The sequence below is a fragment of the Desmodus rotundus genome, chromosome 5 (assembly GCF_022682495.2).
Source record: "Desmodus rotundus isolate HL8 chromosome 5, HLdesRot8A.1, whole genome shotgun sequence".
NCBI lineage: Eukaryota > Metazoa > Chordata > Mammalia > Chiroptera > Phyllostomidae > Desmodus > Desmodus rotundus.
Window position 1 is genome coordinate 160596829 of NC_071391.1, and position 18916 is coordinate 160615744.

An 18916-nucleotide genomic window follows, 5' to 3' on the forward strand; every position below is an offset into this window, starting at 1 on the left:
CCACATTCTCTTTGGAGTAAGTCAGGGAATAGAGAGACCAAAGAAGGAGAGTAGAAGCAACCTATGGCTAGACTCAATTAAGGGAAAAAATGTGGAATATTCTTTTCTCTTCCCCTCTGTCCTCCTGGAGGTTCATAATTTCATAGAATCATTTAATATACAATTTCAAAAGGACCAAAGAGCCCATTTAATCCAACTTCCTCTTTTTTTGGAAGGAGACTCTGAGAATCAGAGTTTTAAAGAGTAGTTCAAGGTCACACAGCCAGAAGTTGAATGTGGGCTTCCTAGTTCCAAGTCCAGTGAGCTTTTCCTTTGGGCATTTTGCAATCCTTGGTGCCCTGCTCATGCTTTCTTAGAAAAGGGTTGTTTTGCAGAATAAAGGTTCACAAGATAAGGCATGCCCTATAGCATCAATTACATTTGTTAAGGTTTTTATCCTTTTCTTCTATTCCATGTATCCAGCTGGCATATGCTTTTGAAGGATGTCCTGAGGACAAATACATGCTTTTGATAAACGTATACAATAGAATCTTCTCTGTAACCTATTGCTTAGAAAAATGTACAGTAGGCTTTGGATGTCTTGTTTAAAATGTGTCAGCATCTGTAGGCTTTCTGAGCTGACACTTCTGATTGGGAGATGGGATTTCAGTGTCCCATGAACAGGAAGCCTTGAAGGACCTGCTTCCGCCTGTTCCGCAGCTCTGTCTTCAGTTGTACCCAGTATTACCATTTATTTTCTCCTGGTTGTTTTCTGCAGGTGCAGTGTATCTGTCCTTTATAGTCTGTGTATTTTAGGGAGTACCTTCTCAGTGAGTCAGGGTCACCGAGGAGAGGTCATGTGTAGTGTGGTTTCTTCCCACTTTATCAAATGCTAACGATGTCAGTGCTTGATCAGCACGTACCTGGTGCCAGGCAGTGTCCCTGACTCCCGTGGTGGGAAAAGTGATTTGCTAACAGTCCCTGTTCCCCAGGAATTTTCCTTCCATCATGAGCATGTAGGTACTAACCATTATTTTAAGAAATAGTTTTTAATTGATAATGACCTAATAATTCATGAGCTAACAGACCCACTCCAAACCTTGGCCTCTTTTTTATAGTCCATGTACAAAGGATCGATGGTTCCTACATTTTTAAAGTTTGTGGAAAAACAACAATAAAGGAGAATAAAAAGAAGAATACGCTGCAGAGTACTTACGGCAACAGAGGCTGAAAGACTTACTCCCTGGCCCTTTGCAGGAAGTCTTGGCCAACCCTTGGCTAATCAGGCCTGTGAATGTCGTGGTTTATTGTCTCTTCAGTGTTCCTTCATCGTGACAGGTGTTTCATTCCTACATGTGTGGCTTTGTCCACCCTTCCATCAACCGAACACTCCATCTTTACATCTCTCCTTCTGGGATGTAGACATCTTGTACAGTAGTCTTTCCAAAACGGCCTCGATATGGGTGCTCCGGGTCCACATTACTTACGTGCCTAGAGACTCTCTGGTCTGGTGACAGGTGACAGCATTTCCGGTTTATACCTTCCGTTTATGGGCTCTCCCTTGCCCATCAGATGACCGGAGGACCCTGTACATTCCTAGTTGTGACACCTCTGCCCACCCCGCCACCCCATTCTGCCTCCTCTGTGAGAAGCCCATCTGTCTGTCTCCTCTCCCTCACTACCACCTCTGCCTGGTTAACACTTATTTATTCTTCATTCTTCAGGTCAAGTTGGTCTCTCCGTTGTCTCTATTCTCACAGTGTTTTCCAGTCTTTTACATTTAATTACTGGTCCACATTTCACATCCTCCACTAGGCCATGAGTTCCTCAAGAAAAATCTTGTTGGTTTTTATATTCTAAGCAGCTAACAATACCTGGGAAAGTGTGAAAAACATAAACATTTGTTGAATGGCTGTGCTTTCTCAAATACCCACCCATAAGGCAGGTACACACTCCCTTTGTACTAGTTTTTGACTGTAGGCTGTAGTGTCTACACCCGAATTTTTCGACCTCACTACATTTTGGTCTGGGTAATTCTTTGTTGCGGGAGCGCTGTTCTGTGCCTTGTAGGATGGTGAGCAGCATCCCTGACCTCTACCCACTGGATGGCAACAGCCGCCTTCTCCTCTTCCCCGCTGTGGCAATCAAAAATGTCTGCAGACATTGTCAAGTGTCCCCTTGATGGACAAGTCACCTTGGTGGAGAAACCACTGGCCTGGAAATTTCCTTGGTCTGCTGCAATGCACCGCAGTGAAAAAGCAGCGTTAAAACTCTTAGAAGTCTTTTCCCTGAATTATGTGGAATGTCTTATTAAGGGCTGGGCTGGCTGCACCCGTCCCGCTGGAGAGCGGCCCTGGTGAGCATTTTCCGTGCTGATTGAGGTAATGTGCTTCTCTTCTCTCTTCCCTGGGGCTGGTGGACCTTCCTGAAGAACCCTCGAGGAGAACGTCTACAGCATCGCTCTTTCTCTGGCGCAGCGTTGCGGTGTCTCCCAGTGGGAAGTTTTCATGACCCATTTGGAGTTCTTGTTCAGCGACAGTGGGTGAGCACACAGTTCCTGCGTGAGTTTACGTCCCTGTCTGTCTTTTCAGCCTATTCCAGAAGAATCATGAAGTTATAAAGAATAATTTTCCCTTTCCCTTCCCCTTCCAGCTGCAGTAGACCAGCGTCTCTGTACATTCTTTCTTTATTCATCAGTGATATACCAGTATTCTAATAGTCTGTTCATTTTTGTTTTTCAGTAATAATAGTCCTGAGTTAGATGCTGTAACATTCATTCACTCATTCAAAAGTTTTTATTGAGACTATTTCGTCCTAGGAACTAGATACTGGGGTTCCAACACTGAGCAAAAGCAGGCATCCCAGCTGTCTTGGAACTTGGGGTCTAGTCTGGGAGACAGATCGTAATAGAATAATGACATCAGCAAATGTGAAATCAAAGCGGTGACAAGTCCCCTGTAAAAGAGCCCAGTTAGGGGATCTGGCATTGGTAGGGACGGCTCTCCGGAGGAAGTAACTCTTGAGCTGAGACCTAACTACTGAGTTGAAATGAACTGCACTACGAGGAGATGGAAGAGTTAAGTGCAGAAGTTCTTAGGCGGAAGGAACGTGATGCATCAGAGCGCCCAGGAGGTGGGCAGTGTTGGGCGAGGCCCTGAGCATCAGGGGAGCCTAGTGTGCGATGAGACCACGGAAAAGCCAGCAGGCCAGACCACGAGCGAGGCTCGGACTCTGCAGGCCCTCGCGTGGGCCGTGGGCATCTTCCCAAGAGTGATAGGGAGCTATTGCAGAATTTGGGTAAACAGAAAGGAAGTAATATGATCCAATTTATATTTCAAGAAGATCACTTTGGTTACTATGTTGAGAGAAGATTTTAGGGAGGCCAGCGTAGAGATATCTCGGCCAGTTAGGAGCTATTACAGTAATAGACTGGGCGACAGATGACTATAGCTCTGAGTATGGTTTTGAAAAGTACAGAAGGAGAGGTGAGAAAGGGTTTCAGAGCTATCTGGAAGGTGAAATAGGTTGTACTTAATAAATTGATTAATGAGCATCCACTAGATATGAGGGGAAGGGTTAGGAATCATCTCTAGGTTTTCACTGGGTCTGCCTGTTGAATGGTGATGTCACTTGGGCAGACAGGGAATAATGGTTAAAGGCAAGGTATTTTGAGGGGTAGGTGAGGAAAAGGCAATGGAATGGAGAAGTTTACACATTGAAATGCCCAAGAGCCAAGGTCAAGCAGGTTCTTGTGGTCAGGCAAGGTCAAGCAAGGTCAAGTGGTTCTTAGGAATTTAAATTCGGAGGAGAAGGTAGAGCTGGAAATACTAGTTTGGAGCCTTGTGCACTCAGATGATGGATGAGCTGTGTTGTGGGTGTGCTTGGGGACACACACAGAGAAAGAAGAGCACAGGGCGTGAGACAGGCTTTGAGGACCTTCCGCAATTCCTGGTGGAGGAAGAGCTGCCAGCAGCGGGGGCAGAAGGAGCAGAGAGAGGCTGAAGGAGAGATGGGCTCTTGTGCTGGGGGAGCTGTGGGAGGGAAGAAAGAGGTGAAAGAAAGGGAGGTGGATCAAATAGGGTCAGATCCTGTGGAGCGGTCCGGAAATGCTTCAAACTTAGCATCTTTAATTTTTATCACTTTGGAATTTTAACATCTACATTTTAAGTATTTATGGAATTGCTACATGGGTGATAGTGTTATCTTTGATAAATATTGAACTGAATTAATCAGTTTTGAGGCACAGTAATATGTTCAAATTAATGTTTCTTGTGATATGCATATTGGCATTTAAAAATATCTTGGCATTTTTACATAAAAGGGTGTCATATCTGAACAAACAGGATGCTCCACTGGTCTCTGAATATATTATAAATTATCAGGCAATTAAATAACATGCAACACTGTTCAGGGCATATCATTACACCTGAGAGTAGTGTGATTATGCAGACTCACAGCAATTTCGAGAGCAGGAAGTCATTACCTCCGGCGTCATTACTTGCGAGTGACAAAACACCTAATACTGATTCAGCCAGCGTGTTTGGTGCTGCCTGGTCTTTGCTTGAAAGGCCGTAATTTGCCTTGTTATTCCATCGAACTTGCTAACACTGGGATCAGAAATCAGCCTTGTTAGTACAGTAGAAATTGCCCAACATTTCACTGTCGAGTCAATGTCAATGGGAAGTTAATAGGTCAGAGTCACGAGAAATTAATGTGTGCCTTAGGGTTTTGTTTCAGTGTTCCTTTAAAAAGATACCCCCCCTCCCATGTTGCTTTCCCTAAAATTTTATGTCCTCCTTCCTCTTGGTTGAATTAGGAGACAGTCCCTGCCTCAGCACATGGGCAGGTACGCCCACTCAGACAGCTTGGGGGTGGCAGCAGTATGCAGGGGAGTGTAGGTCTCCGACTCCAGAGAGCTGGACCCATCCTGGCCGTGCCTCTCTCTAGCCACGTGTCACTGCACGAGGTAATTTGGGCCTCTCGGCCTGTTTTTCCATAATTTGAAGTCGGGTGCAATAGCAATTAGAATACTTCAAGGTGCATATCAGACCCACAGGACCTGGCTGACACGCGATTGGTGCTTCATTAGTGGCGGTTATCACTGGCGTGTCACTGCTGCAGGAAGATAATGTCCATGGACACTCAAACTTGAGGTCCTTCTCTCCCCCTTCTCTCTCTCTCCTCCTAGTAGTTTCACACTGCAGTGATAAGCTTTAAGGAGCCATGTGGCAGGCACTGGCTCACTCCGCCCCTTGGTTCTGCTGGGGCGAGTCCAGCTCCCCAGAGTGTGGGCTGATCTTTCACTCGTGCCAGTGCAGCAGCCGTCTGGACACTGGTGGCTCTCAGGCGCAGCATTACCTGCAGCATCCATGTGGCCCAGTGGAGGGGGCGTGGGTTTTGGAGTCAGAGGGCATTTCAGGATCCACATCTGCCCTTAACGCCAGCTGTGTAGCACTGAGCGTCCTTAAACCCTCCTGAGCCACTTCTGTCTCAGCACTCAGGACCACGGTCCTCACCCGAGAGGGCGGTGGAGCTCAGAGAAGATCTGTGGGAAGTAGATGGCCTGGTGGCTCTGGAGGGCCTGTTACTGTTCTTGTCGATTCTGCTTGTTCTGTGTCTTTTAAGTTTTGGACACAGGACCCTTTTGAAATGCCAGAGTATGCTTCTAGGTGATGGAATAGTACTCTATTTGTTCATCCATTAAATATCAGTATTATTTTATAGTATCTTTGCTTTCCAAGCATAGGTTTAAATGCTGAACAAGAGAGATGCATCTTTTCCCTCACAGAGCTTGTATTCTGATAGGGAGACTGTGCACACACACACAAACAGCCAAAAAATAAATTGCCGGTCATGGTAGGTGCAACATGAGAAATGCAGGAGGAGCAGCTAGGGAAGGCCTCTCTCTGGGTGTGGAGAGAGCTCATGTTGAAGGGCAAGGGGAGAAAAGGCATTCCAGGCAGAGGGGGCGGGCTCTGGGGCAGCTGTATTTAGGCATTTTTGAGTCAGTAGATGCAGGCCACGTGGCTGAGCCACAGGGAATGGAGGAGAGCTAATTAGGGACAGAACCGCCCTTGGCCGACAGCCTTGGGACCACTCTCCATCCTGTCTCTTCTGCTTTAAACAGCAGACCTGAAAGCCAAACACCCTGCACTTGCGTTTCACTGTGCTGTCCATGTGCTAGTCACCCAGGCGATTTCCCACGGGACTTTGCTTGGGTGGCGGAGATTACGATGCTGTCGTCTTCTCTGTCGGCTCATTTACACTGTGACCTTCAGACCCAGGGGCAGGGTCCTGGTCACAGGGACTCCGACGGTGCTGCTGTGCTGTTGTTCCTACCACCTCACATTCTCTGGGAGGATTCTTTCGGTCGCAGGTACGAGGGTGGGTAAGAGCAAGTTATAGCTGCGGGGAGTTGAGTAAAGTACAATGCCTCCACCTCTGTCTGGATTGAAACAGAGTTTATTCTTGAGGGCTGCTGGTGGGCGTAGTCAGGTTTGAGTCTCAGTTGCACATGGTAAAGAATTTGCAGTTCTAGCCTTCTCTTCTCTCTCCTCCTCCCTTAAAGAAGCCTGGCTTCGTTGAGAAGTTGGTGTGAGAATGATTAGTGAATGGAGAGAGGATTTAAGGTAGGTTAGCTTATTACAAGTATGTCATAATATTGAAAATGAAAATAAATAAAATTCAGGCCCAGGAAACATCCATGTTAGAGTCGGAAGGTTGAATGCAGATATTCAGTCGCAGGTCTTACCCGGTCGTTGAAACCGAGCTGTATATTCGGTATGGATTTTTCTTTGGGCCGAAGGGTCATGACTTGGGTTGTGCACGAGATAAAACCTGCCAATCCTGAAGACAGAAGGACTAGTTACTTCCAAAATGGAAGCAATTCCCTCCGTAGATGTGCAGCCTCCCTTCTCATGTCGTGGTCCTTCAGGCCCCTTTCACCCGAGCAGTCAAAGGCCCTAGGCCGTGGTCCAAAACGTCAGCCACAGGACGTGTTTCGGCTGCTTCCATCAGTGGGAAGTGCTCAGGCTTTGAGTCCTGCAAGCCTGGGCTCCAGCCCTGGCTTTTTGACTTCCCTTTCGTGTGTCCCAGGTAAACAAGTCGTATCCCTCTGTGTGCAAGTTTCCTTCTATGTAAAAAGGGTCTTCTTAGTCATTTTGCAGAGCTGCGTGAGATTTGAGATTTATACAAAATACCTGAACGTATAGGTGCTCAGAAGGAAAAAACGTGGCTGCTGTGAACTCTGGAAGCAGACCAGGTTTCCGGCCGTCCGGTGAGCACGGTGAGCCTAATGCTGCACGCCAGAGTTTTGAACAATTATTTCTCAAGTCAGGCTCTCAATTACATCTGCTTCATGAATGTTAAGTGAGATGACACAGTGTTCAGTGTATAGTAAGTGCTCAATAAATAGTGCTGTTACCATTTCTGTGCTGTGGTATCTCAAAGTATTTTCTGTTCAAGAGAGAACAACAATATGGGATTATATAAAGCAATCAGAATTGCCACTTCATGAGAAATTAAAAGGCTCACAGGGTCAGGGTTGTCCCTCGGGAAGAGGGGACGAAGCTATTCCCATGGCTGTCATGTCACCACTCTGTTCATAGGAAACCTTCCACAAAGGACGTCACTGAGTATCTGTGTGATGGGAAGTAGCCTGAGACACTCATTAGTGGTCCTCTCATCAACTGTCTAGGTGACCTCGGAGAGCTAAGTTCCATCTCTTGGTTTACAAAGACATGTGGCCAAAATGTTGGCAGAACTGAAAAACGCTGTGATTGTTTTGACCACGTTCGCCACATAATTACATAGTCAGCTACCTGTTGGGCAGTGTCACAGAGTGGGTGTGCCAGACCACGTTCCTCCGAGGCGTTTGTGGGGAAACACTTGCCCTGTTTCCCTCAGGTCAGCGTCCTTGAACCTGAGTGGCAGGCTTGCCTCTTCCTGCAGTAATCGGTGGTGGAGCCCTGCGCACCCTGCATTGTGGTTGTTAACTTGGATTCATACCTCTTCAGATGCTTGGGGTTAGGCTTTGGGGGAGAGGTGTAGAAGTTACTGCACCTGGACCGGGGAACCCCTCCCCTCCCTCTGTTCTCTCTTCAGCCTTTCCTCGAAGTCCTCCCCTTCTCTCCTTCTCCCTCTCCCCCGTGAAGGATTCCTTTCCTCAGCTAAGGGGATTGCACTGTTACTCAGTCTCAGACTAGGTAAAGATACGTGTGTTTAAATGAATTTGTTTTTCTATACGAATATAAGACCTTTCAGTACATGCTGTTCTTGAATTTTGGGTGATTGGCAACTTGAAGCCATTACAGAACTCTTTGATCATGGGCCTAATACTAATGATTTATTCGTTGTGCTTTGAATGCGGCTGCTGCTAATTTCTTCCTGTAGTTAGTCTCCGAAAGTTAAATGTGCATTGTGTAAATATGCAGGCTGTTTTATAGCTAGCTATATCTTGGTTCAAAAAAAAAATACTTGTTTCGAAGGGTGATTATTTGATTAGTGGAAAGTCCACGGCAGTTTCATGATATTTCATCCTACTTTCTTGAATGTGGGTTCTTTGGAATTGTTTTCTGAACAGAGCTTTCATTTCTTTTTCCCAAAGAGAAGATAACAGCTTCTTTCAATGGAAGCTATTAAAATGGGTTATTGATTACTGGCATCTATAAAAGATCTTAGCACATTGCAATTTACTGAAGAGGGAGGTTTCGGCATTTATCATGTGTCAGTAAAGGTATTCCAGTATCTCTCTTGACAAGATAATTAGGTAAAATTGCACATCAGCGAGCTGAATTGTGCAGAAGAATAAGTGGGTTGGGCAAGAGAGAAAGTAGAGTTGATTGAGAGAGAGTATGTTCAGAATCAAGTCAAACACAGGAAGTAAAACTGTTAAGGCTTAGTCACTGCCTGACTATTCTGTAGATGAGTCTGTCTTGAATGCTTGGCTTCTCAGGTGGTTGGGAGTGAGGTGTGGTGTGGCACAGAACTAATGCCCGCGTTACAGAAAGAATCCTGTTTGAAATGATTGTTATTGCGGGCACGTGACCTCATCAGTTGGTGGTTGCTTTGCGACAAGGTGGACAAAGTCACACTGAGTCCAGTCAGAGCTGGACGCTCGGTCTCAGGCAAGTCCCTGGACCTCTCTGACCTCTCATCTAGTAGTCGGTGATTACCTGGGTTTAACTAGTCTACCGCAGTAACCAGCATAGTCAAGTGCAAGCTTTTCTTCCCCTCCTCCGTCGGGCATGTTGTTCTGCCTGCAGAGCTGTGTCAGAACGAATCATCTCGGTGGGGTCACGTGGTGTATTACTTACTGCTTTACTACACTGTGTTTGGACTTCAATTTGCAAATTATGAAGGAGAGTCAGAAATTCTGAGTCACTGTCATACGCCACCGTGCATCCAGCATCTCTCACGGATGGCATTGCATACTCTGAACAGTGATAGTATCAGGAATATTTTCTGACCAGCCATCCGTTATACTCACCGTTTCTTGCACAGGCCTTGTGCTTTCTTGTCGATGCTTTGTTCATATTATTTTTGCTTTATTCCTCTGTACAGTGCCAAGCTCAAGTTCATCTTTTAGGAACTCTTTTGTTACTGATTTCTGCTGTTTTTGAAGTAAAAGCTGCAGTGATCCTACTCTTGATTGGAGTATAATTGCGTGCTGTTTGTCAGCCCATGCTGGGAGTTTGCATTGTTGTTTAATTCTGAGCATTTACGACTCAACTAGATTTTCAAACCACTGGGTGAGAGCTTGGTGTTCTAAGTCTTTATACCCACCCAGCGTTGAGCAAATGACTCCATAGAGGACACTACAGTTTTGTTCATCTACCCATGGCTTTGGCACGCATCAGACTCATGTGCTGAATGTGTCCCTTGTCCTACACACCGGTGCTTGGTGCTGAGAATCTGCAGGTAGAGAAGAGGTGGTATCCTCTTTGCCGTCTAGTGGTACACAGTCTTGTGAGGGGACAGACAAGGCGACACGTAGTTAAAGCATGCTGTGAGAGCCAGGCTAGAAGGATACTTGGAGGAGAAAGACGGGGAAAGTTTTATAGACCAAGCACATTTTTATAGATCAGTATACTTTTGTAAATGTTTGATTATGTCTTAATAGAAAAATAGCATTCTTCTTGAAGTGGAAGTTAAAGGAGCAATTTTAAATTACTTGATATTTTGACTTTATAGATTGGTTCTGTTATCCTAACTACTACCACTCACAAAGATTTTAAAACATAATTTGTATTAATTTTATCTACATAAACCAAGAACATGCCTTGGCACTTTCTGAAAGTGGAAATTCTAGTAGACAGGGTACCACATTTAGAAGGATTGCTTTGAAACTACGTGAAATCTCACTTGGGTTTTGCCAGAGGACTCGCTCACTCGCTCAGATACTCCGAAGGCTGCTGCTGGGAGCCCGTTTGTGTTCGTTCGGAGGGCTGCCTGGCCCATCCCACACGGGGTGTCCTGCGTTCTGTGCAGGGAGCAGCATGAGACCAGAATTAAGCCCTCCTCTTCACCCCCCAAATACAAACTGATTGACCAAACATGACTCCTTAAGTAACATTTTTATTATGTTGCAAATACATCCAAGTCAAGGTGAAAATAATAAGATACATGTTTTAATTTAAGTGGCATTCATGACTACAGGTAATTCAGGTGTAAGTCACACGTACCTATTTGTGCTGATTTTAATGTTATTTGAACTTCGTATCAATTTTGGGTCTATCCAGTATCAGTTCAAGATTCTCGGATGTCATAGTTATGCCCAGAAGTTGGGGTTGTTTCTTCCCCTCACAGACTCCTACCTTCCTGAGTAGATAAGGTTGTTTACACTTCTGTAATGAAGCTCCGATACTAAATCATTCTTGTGACATGAATAAAAAATGTGTAGCGGAAGCCCACTGATCTGGGTCCGTGTCCTAACTAGTGCGCACCAGACAACTGTTCCAACTGCAGGAACCTGAAGCAGCGCCTCCAGGGCGGCTGTAGCCCCGCAGGAAGTCAGTCCGAGTTGTGTAGCACCTGGGAGGAATTAACACGTTTGCTCTCCTTTATATAAACTACCTGCGTCTGGGTGGTTTACTGTCTTTGTGCAGGAGAAAGGGACTGACTTGTAAGAAGTAGCCTTTCCTCCTGTATGAAAAAAACCAACCAACCCTTGTTTCATGAAAGAACCAAATTTTAACACATCCTGTTTTGTCTCCTAATTTCAGTTTGTCCACAGTAGAAATTGAAAATCGAGCCCAGGCCCTTCATCTCTTTGAGACTTTGAAGACCGATCCTGAAGCCTTTCACAAGCACATGGTCAAGTATATTTACCCCACTATCAGTGGCTTTGATCAGGAAAGGCTGCTGTATTATTTTACTCTTCTGGAGAGCTGCGGCTCTGCAGACTTTGGGAAATACGCCATTAAACCGGAAACGCACATTCGGCTGCTGAAGAAATTTAAGGTAGTTGCATCAGGTAAGATGATCATTCCCCTGCTTGATAGCACTTTTGAGATTAAATCTAGGGATTAAATTTTTTGTACACAATAATGTTTGTGCACCGTGGCCGACATAGAACTAAACTACAGGGTTTTGATGCTAATTGTCTTTGTCATTGTCTGTCAGTGCCTTCGCTTGTGGTTGGCGTTACTACCAGACAAACTAGGACACCTACTGAAGCTCACACAGGGGCTTCAGTGCACCAGGCACTAAAATGCGACGTTTTAGACTCCAGAGGTTTTTTTCTCTCCCATCTGTTATATTTTGTTTATATAAGTGTCAAGGCTGAGACAATTTACGACAGGTGCTTGGGCAGAATTACGCTTCGGTGGAGCCTATTAAAGTAAGAGCCTTTGCATCTTTGATAAATTGTGGAAGTCATTAGAATGGTGTCTATGTATCTTGCTGCTCATAACAAAGAAGTTAAACACATTAAGACCCTTCAAATCTCTGATACCTTATATTTTCAAGTCTGTATTTATTTAATATTCATAACAATTACGAGAATTTACTTCGGTTTCTCAGTGGTTTACTGAGTGACCAGATTAGACCCTGGAGTAGACACAGAGGACAAGGGGTCCGATTCTTCTCTGCCTCCCAGTCATTGATGAGATGCCGGGTGCATGACCCAGGACTGTAATGCAGTTCAGTGAGGGGCCGATATAGGAAGGTCCAGGGGCCATCGGGGCCTGAAGAAACGAGGACACAGTGCCTTCTCCAGGGTCCATGGGTGGGCTGGGCTCACAGAGCATGTGCTTGTTCAGGATCATAGAGTTGGTTAGGTTGCAGGCTGGGACTAGAACTCAGATCTTCTGATCTGTCTAGTGGACAGCTAAACGATTTGCCGTCACTAAACTGGTTGGTGAATCTTTGCACGTAGCCATACAGGAGGGCTGTGTGTGTGTGTGTGTGTGTGTGTGTGTGTGAAGCCTCTGCAAGTTCGTATTGGAGAGAACTTTCTCTCTTCTCTTTCCGTCAGGCCTTAATTACAAAAGACTGACGGAGGAAAACGTGAGCCCGCTGGAGGCACTGCAGCCGGTTCTTTCAAGTCAGAACATCTTGTCTATTTCCAAGCTGGTTCCCAAAATCCCTGACCTGGATGGACGGATGCTTTCCCCCAGCTCCCTGTACACCGTCTGGTTGCAGAAGCTGTTCTGGGCCGGAGACCCTCACCTCATTAAACAAGTCCCGGAGTCCACACCCGAGTGGCTGCGTGCCTTTGAGGTCTGCGTGAAGTACTTTGACCGCCTCCGCCCTGGAGACCTCATCACGGTGGTGGATGCAGTTACGTTTTCTCCCGAAGCTGTGACCAAGGTAACCAGAAAAACCGTTTAAAGTACTGATAATCGAACATTTTAGAAGAAATGAAAGTTGTTCTCACATTCTGTAGATTTCATTTTAATTCCTTTCTCGAAATGGGGACTATTGGTAGGGTGGCATTTTAGTTTCTTGCTGAGCAGGAGGTGTCTTGATTGGGAAATCTCTTTTCTGTCACAGATGTGTGAGTAGTCTAAATCAGACTTGTGTGTTCTGACTCACATGTAGATTTTATACGTGTTCTTCTAAGATGCCATTTTACAGTAAAGGCTTCGCCCTGTTCTTTCCAGTTGACAAGTGGAAAGAACCTGCATTCCAGTGCCCAGCCCATATTACATGCATTCAGCCAGGCTAACAACATAGCTGTGGTTAAAGTGAGACCTTAAGTAATTCCACGTGAATGCCATGTAGTATATGAGGTTTGTCCAGAAAAGGTCCAGGCATTGTTAACATACTGAGAATGGTTTGCATGACATCAGTATAATCTGGAAGCCAAGGAGAGTGTCTGGAGTGTGCAAGCATGAACAGTGATGACTTCACTGTACTGGTCAGTGGGGGCAGTAGACACTGTTGAGTGAGCACGTGTACTGTGTGGCCGTCTCATTCAAAATGACTGAATGAGTAGAGCAATGAATCTGCATCCAATTTTGTGTTAAGCTTGAACATTCCTCTGTGGCAACTACTTGGATGATTCAGAAGGCTTTTCGGGGGGATGCGTGAGTGCAGCACAAATCCAGGTGTGGCACAAACTTTTCAAAGATGGTTGAGAATCTGTTTAAAGTGATCCACGTTCTGGAAGGCCTGTAATAAGCAGAACACTTGAAAATGTTGAACACGTATGAGCTGCAATCAACAAAGATCAGCGACTGACAGTGTGGGAACTAGAAGCTGATCTGGGGATTCCAAAAACTACTGTGTCTGAGATTTTGATCCTGGCATGAAACGTGTGTGGCAAAATTTGTTCTGTGGCTTCTGCTACCAGAGCAGAAGGAACACCGTGCTGCAGTTGCTGATGACTTGATCCAAATCTCCACCAATGAAGCAGATCTCCTCAAGGTCATAACTTTGAAGGGGACTGAGGCGTCATTGTCCTATGCACATCTTGTCTTGTATCTTCTTCAGTTAACGCCTCTGTTTTGCATAGTGTATGGCTGGATACTTTCTGGACAGACCGTGGAGGCCTTGGTGGTGGAATTACTTGTGGGTGTCTGTGTTGCATTTCCCACTGACTGCTCTGTGCTCAGGACGGAGCCCCCTCACTGCATCTAGTTCCTGCTGTAGACCCTTCCACAAAGTAGTCTCACTCCGTATAGGTAAAGTGGGTCCTCATCTCCCCCCACTTGCCCTCTTACCCAGACCTCACTGTCAAACAGCTGTGAGTCTCACTGGCGTCCGCTCTTCCAGAAAGCCTCCCAGCCTCTGGTCTCAGCTGCCGGGCTCGACTGCCTTTGGAGCCTCCTCTCCATCTGCTCTGGCCCTTCTTTGCTGCTTGCTGTCTCATTCCCCCTGTTGGCAAGTCTGCCTAGTACCATACCCCAAGACTTTCGTTACGGCTGATGTTCCCCTGAAAAATTGAGCATAAAGGCTAGGAATTCAAGTCATTTGCTTGGAAGTTGGCACAGGCAGAGGTTCAAACATCTGTGGGGAGTGCTAATTTTAACTAACTCAATCATAGTTGTGGATATCCAGTGGCTTCATTTCCTTACTGGTGTGGTGTACATCAGATAGTCTAGTTTATAACTTGGCTTTAAATTTTACAGCCACTGCTCTAAAGAGGAGATCATCATTTGGGGGGGGGGGGGGCGGTTGTTAAAGAAGAAAATAATGATGATTTTAAGGGGAAGTAGCGTGATGTATTTGAAAAGAGCACAAATTTGGTGTCATATAAGCCTGACTTAGAACTTTGAACCTGCCATTCACCAGCTCTGTGATTTAGCCTCAGGAATTTCTGTTGGGCAAAGGCTACGGCTGAGTAATCTGTGAACTAGATTATGTTACTTTGGTTTTAACAGGCGAGTTCGACAAAGTTACTTGGGTAATAGCAGAGCTACAAGATGAACTCAAGAAGGTTTACTCCAAATAGGGCCTTTGCTCTTATCCACTGCACTGGGCTTTATCTAAGAAGTCATAGAACAAGCAGATGGAGTTGAGGAACTGGGAGCCATTCTAAGACCTGTGGAGAGAAGGGGACCAGAGAGCCCAGGCACTTTCAGTCCACGTGGAGCAGCCTGTCATGCGTGGGGTGTGTCCGGGGCAGGGCTGAGTCTAAATGAGAAAGGCCAGGCAGGACCCCGGCAGTGTGTGAGAAAAGACAGGAGTCCCACAAACACTGGTTTGAATCTCCAAGACCCAGAAGAAGTTTGAAGTCCAACTAAGTATTAGCAATGCAGGATGTGTGTACCAGAGGGAAGAGACAGACCCAAGGAGGGAATTTGAATCCCAGGATATGGCTCCAGAGCTGGGACGTGTGAACTGGCTGGAGCGAGACCAACAGACCAGCCAGGGAGATAGAGGGGCCTTCATTCCCCTCAGGCTGAAGGAGGTTTTAGCTATTTATATGAGGGCAAGAGCAAAGCCTAGCACGGGCAGCCAAGGCCATAGCTAATTGTGGACATGTGTATGGAGGTGGTCAGACAGTTCTAGACCTTCCAACAGCAATTACTAACTTGGGACTAAACTTAGGAATTGGATGTAGAGTCCACTTAGAGTTTTTGTTGTAATTTATTATGTTTTATGTTTACAGCACATTCTTGTCACCTTAGTTTCTTAACGTTATGTCTTTAAGATGTCCTCCAGCCACCTGAAAATGCGTGACACAACTGTTTGTGCACGTATGTGCATGTGTCCTGAGGAGAGGATGCAGCGCTGACCCAGCGAGGGGTGAGGCGGTTAATGGTGGCATTGCTTTCTCTTTAGTTCACGTGGTGCTGTCCTCAGCAGGACTGTCTTTGCTGTGCCGGGGGTGTCCAGCCCGCAGGCCGCAGGCCACAGGCCGCCTGCGGCTCAGGGTGGCTGTGAATGCGGTCCAGCACAAAATTGTAAATTTACTTAAAACATTATGGGATTTTTTGTGATTACGTGTCACAATGTGTTTGATGTGTGGCCCAAGCCACTCCTCTTCTTCCAGTGTGGCCCAGAGACACCAAAAGGTTGGATGGACCCCCTGTCCCAGGAGGCAGCTCCTGCTGCATCGGGTGCAGCTGTAGAAAAGTGAGACAGATACGTATTTGAAACTAATTTTATATTTCTGGTTTAGCTTTGTATCTTTCCTCATTTTATTAATTGGCAAGCTTCCAGTTTTTTCATTCAGAGAGGAGAGTATGAAGTTTAGACACAGGGCATGTTTGTAATCGCACAGAGCTGTTTTACAGAGAGCGGGGAGAATAAAATTCAGATTGCAGAACAACCCACACGTGTTGGAGGACACATTTGGAAAAGGAAATGCAGCTGGATTTCGCCAAATTTGCAAAACACCAGATGTTCCCACAGCTCGTACATGACGTTAAATGTAAAATGAGTGTATGTGCTACTCATACACGGTGTGCAGTTCTCAGTCTTCAAATGTGTATGCACATGGGATTCAGGACCAGCTTTGGACAGAACTGGTGAACTGATTCTAAAGTGAATGTTAAAAGTGCATTTGCTCTAATTCTGAATTACCTCTTTTGGTTCAGTCTGGTGCTTTTGGTTCAGTTGCTTTTTCAATGCACTGATTAGTGACACTGTGGAAGAGACAGAGAAGTTAATGGGTTGGAAATGCAGGAAAACTGTCAAAGAAGCTGAAGTGCCACTCGCACACTGTCTGCGTGGTTCAGACCTGGTGTGGTCGTGTCAGGAGGGGCTTAGGTGCCATCTCAGCCTGCTCCCTCTCTTCCAGTGGCTGGTACCGCGGCATGCACAAGGAAGTACTCCTCCCGCTTGTTACATGCCACCCAGAACTGTGCTGGGGTCCTGCTTTGAAAACCCCAGGTAGTCACAGAATTAGAAGAGGCCTCCTAGTATCCTGTAGGGTGCTTTTCATCCTGGATTGGGTAGGCGTTTGCTGCCCTCACTTCCCCCCCACCCTCCTGCTTGCATCATCTGCTTCAGCTCCCACTGTTTCTGATGGGAGTACTCTGCCTCCTTTGGATTAGAGCAGAAAAATACTTGAGAATCTTGTGTCTAGTTTGACCTCTGATCTTCAAGCATTATTGCTATTGATAAACTACTATGTGGATGGTATCTTTCTTTGGGCTCCTTACAGTTTCTGTTTTTTTATTTTGCCTTCTGGGGCTATGAAAACAGCATTAGGGAAACTATTTTCATATAATGACAGTTCCAATTCTTGAAATAAGCTACTATTTTCTCCCTTATCCTATTATCCGGACTATTTGACATAAAAATCTGGAAGAATACATTTATCTTAAAAACCACGATAAGACTTAAAAATCAAATTTATTTCATAAGTTTAAGTGTCCTTCGAAAGGCCACGTTGTAGCTGTGCCTTCAGCGTCTCCTCAGTGCTAACGTCATCTTTGGACTAAGGGTGGCAGCACATCTCTTCGCCACAGGGGCCATCGGTGTCTGCACCCTGTGCCGACACGTGTAGACGACGCACACTGCCCGTGTGCGTGACAAGATGGGTGGCTTTCCGATGCGTCAGTCCAGGGCGTGTAATGTGGGTTCAGATGGGGTCATCGAGTACTTAGGCCTCGGTTACACGCTGTATACTATTGATCACCACTGGTGACATCAAGATGTAAAAGACATTCCCCTAAGAAACTTAGAGGGAGATTTTTTATGGTAAAATTGTTAATGTTGAGAACTTTAATGAAATTAGAAATTCTTGGAGAATAGGAATGGTACCTTCACTGCACGTTTTCTAGTTCCTGGCACAGTAGAAGCAAGTATTCTCTGAGTATTTAAATAAGTAATTATTATCACAGATTGGTGGTTCTTATACCTTTTTATCTCTGGATGCCTTAATGTTCTTAAAAATTATTGAGGACCCTAAAGGACTTTTATTTATTAAGTTTATAGCCATTGATATTTTTCATATTAGAAATTAAAGTGAAGAAATTTAAGAAATACTTGTTTAATTAATTTAAAACCACCAGGAATAGACCCATTATACAATAGATTAACATTAATAGCATATTTTAGTGGAAAATAACTATATTTCCGAAAGAAAAAATAATTATTGAAATGTTGACATCATTTGACTTTTGTGTATCTGGCTTTATAGAACCTGTCTTTGGAGTGTTGGTTGAAGTAAATGAAGAAAACCCAGCCTTCCACAGATAGAGGTTGGGAAGGGGGGCGCTTTAATAGACTGTAATCTCGGGTATCCTTCAGTACTACCTGAATCTCAACAGGTGATAGGTGATTAAAGACTAGTAATGCAGAGTCTGAAACCGTATCATTGGCCTTTTGGTACTCTTTACATTAAAACCACTCATCTAGCCCTGGCTGGTATGGCTCAGTGGATTAAGCACCAGCCTGCAAACCAAAGGGTCGCTGGTTCGATTCCTAGTCAGGGCACATGCCTGGGTTATGGGCCAGGTCCCCCGTTGGGGGCGTGCGACAGGCAACCACACATTGATGTCTCATTCTCCCTCCCTTCCCCTTTCTCTAAAAATAAATAAATAAAATCTTTAAAAAAACCCTATCTAGATCAGCAATCTTCAACCTTTTTCATGTCAGGGCACACATAAACTAATTATTAAAATTCTGCGGCACACCAAAAAATGTATGTTTTGCCAGTCTGACAAAAAATAGGTATAGTTTTGATTCATTGTCACTGGACGGCTATTGTTGTGTTGGCTGTTGTCGTTTCTGTTATTTGACAATCTAAAGGAAAAGAAGTCAGTGCCCCCTGAACTAAATAGTCAGGTTCTGCATGTTTTTAAAGTTCTCGTGGCACGGTGGTTGAGAGTCACTGGTCCAGATTCCAGTTTGAGTAGATCTGGTACTCACGTCTGGTTTGGAGCAGAATCTTTAGGCATTTGGGAAATAGAGGTCTGCTGAGTCGGGGAGGGCATCCAGATGTTGACATACTGCGTTATATAACGACAGCGAGGTCAAATGCACTTGTACGCTCCCGCCTCAGCACATGAGCCTTTAAGTATTGGGCAGCTGGCAGGCT

The 18916-nt window shown here is 45.3% G+C and overlaps 1 protein-coding gene across 1 annotated transcript in view; it reads left to right on the top strand.

Annotated features, from left to right (window-relative positions):
* NBAS (NBAS subunit of NRZ tethering complex) overlaps nucleotides 1-18916 on the top strand; it is a 267973-nt gene that overhangs the window by 176749 nt on the left and 72308 nt on the right. Inside the window, exons 42-44 of the mRNA XM_024552475.3 lie at nucleotides 2411-2521; nucleotides 11202-11452; nucleotides 12455-12789. Of these exons, the coding sequence (XP_024408243.2) occupies nucleotides 2411-2521; nucleotides 11202-11452; nucleotides 12455-12789 (697 nt within the window). The remainder of the gene's footprint in view (nucleotides 1-2410; nucleotides 2522-11201; nucleotides 11453-12454; nucleotides 12790-18916) is intronic.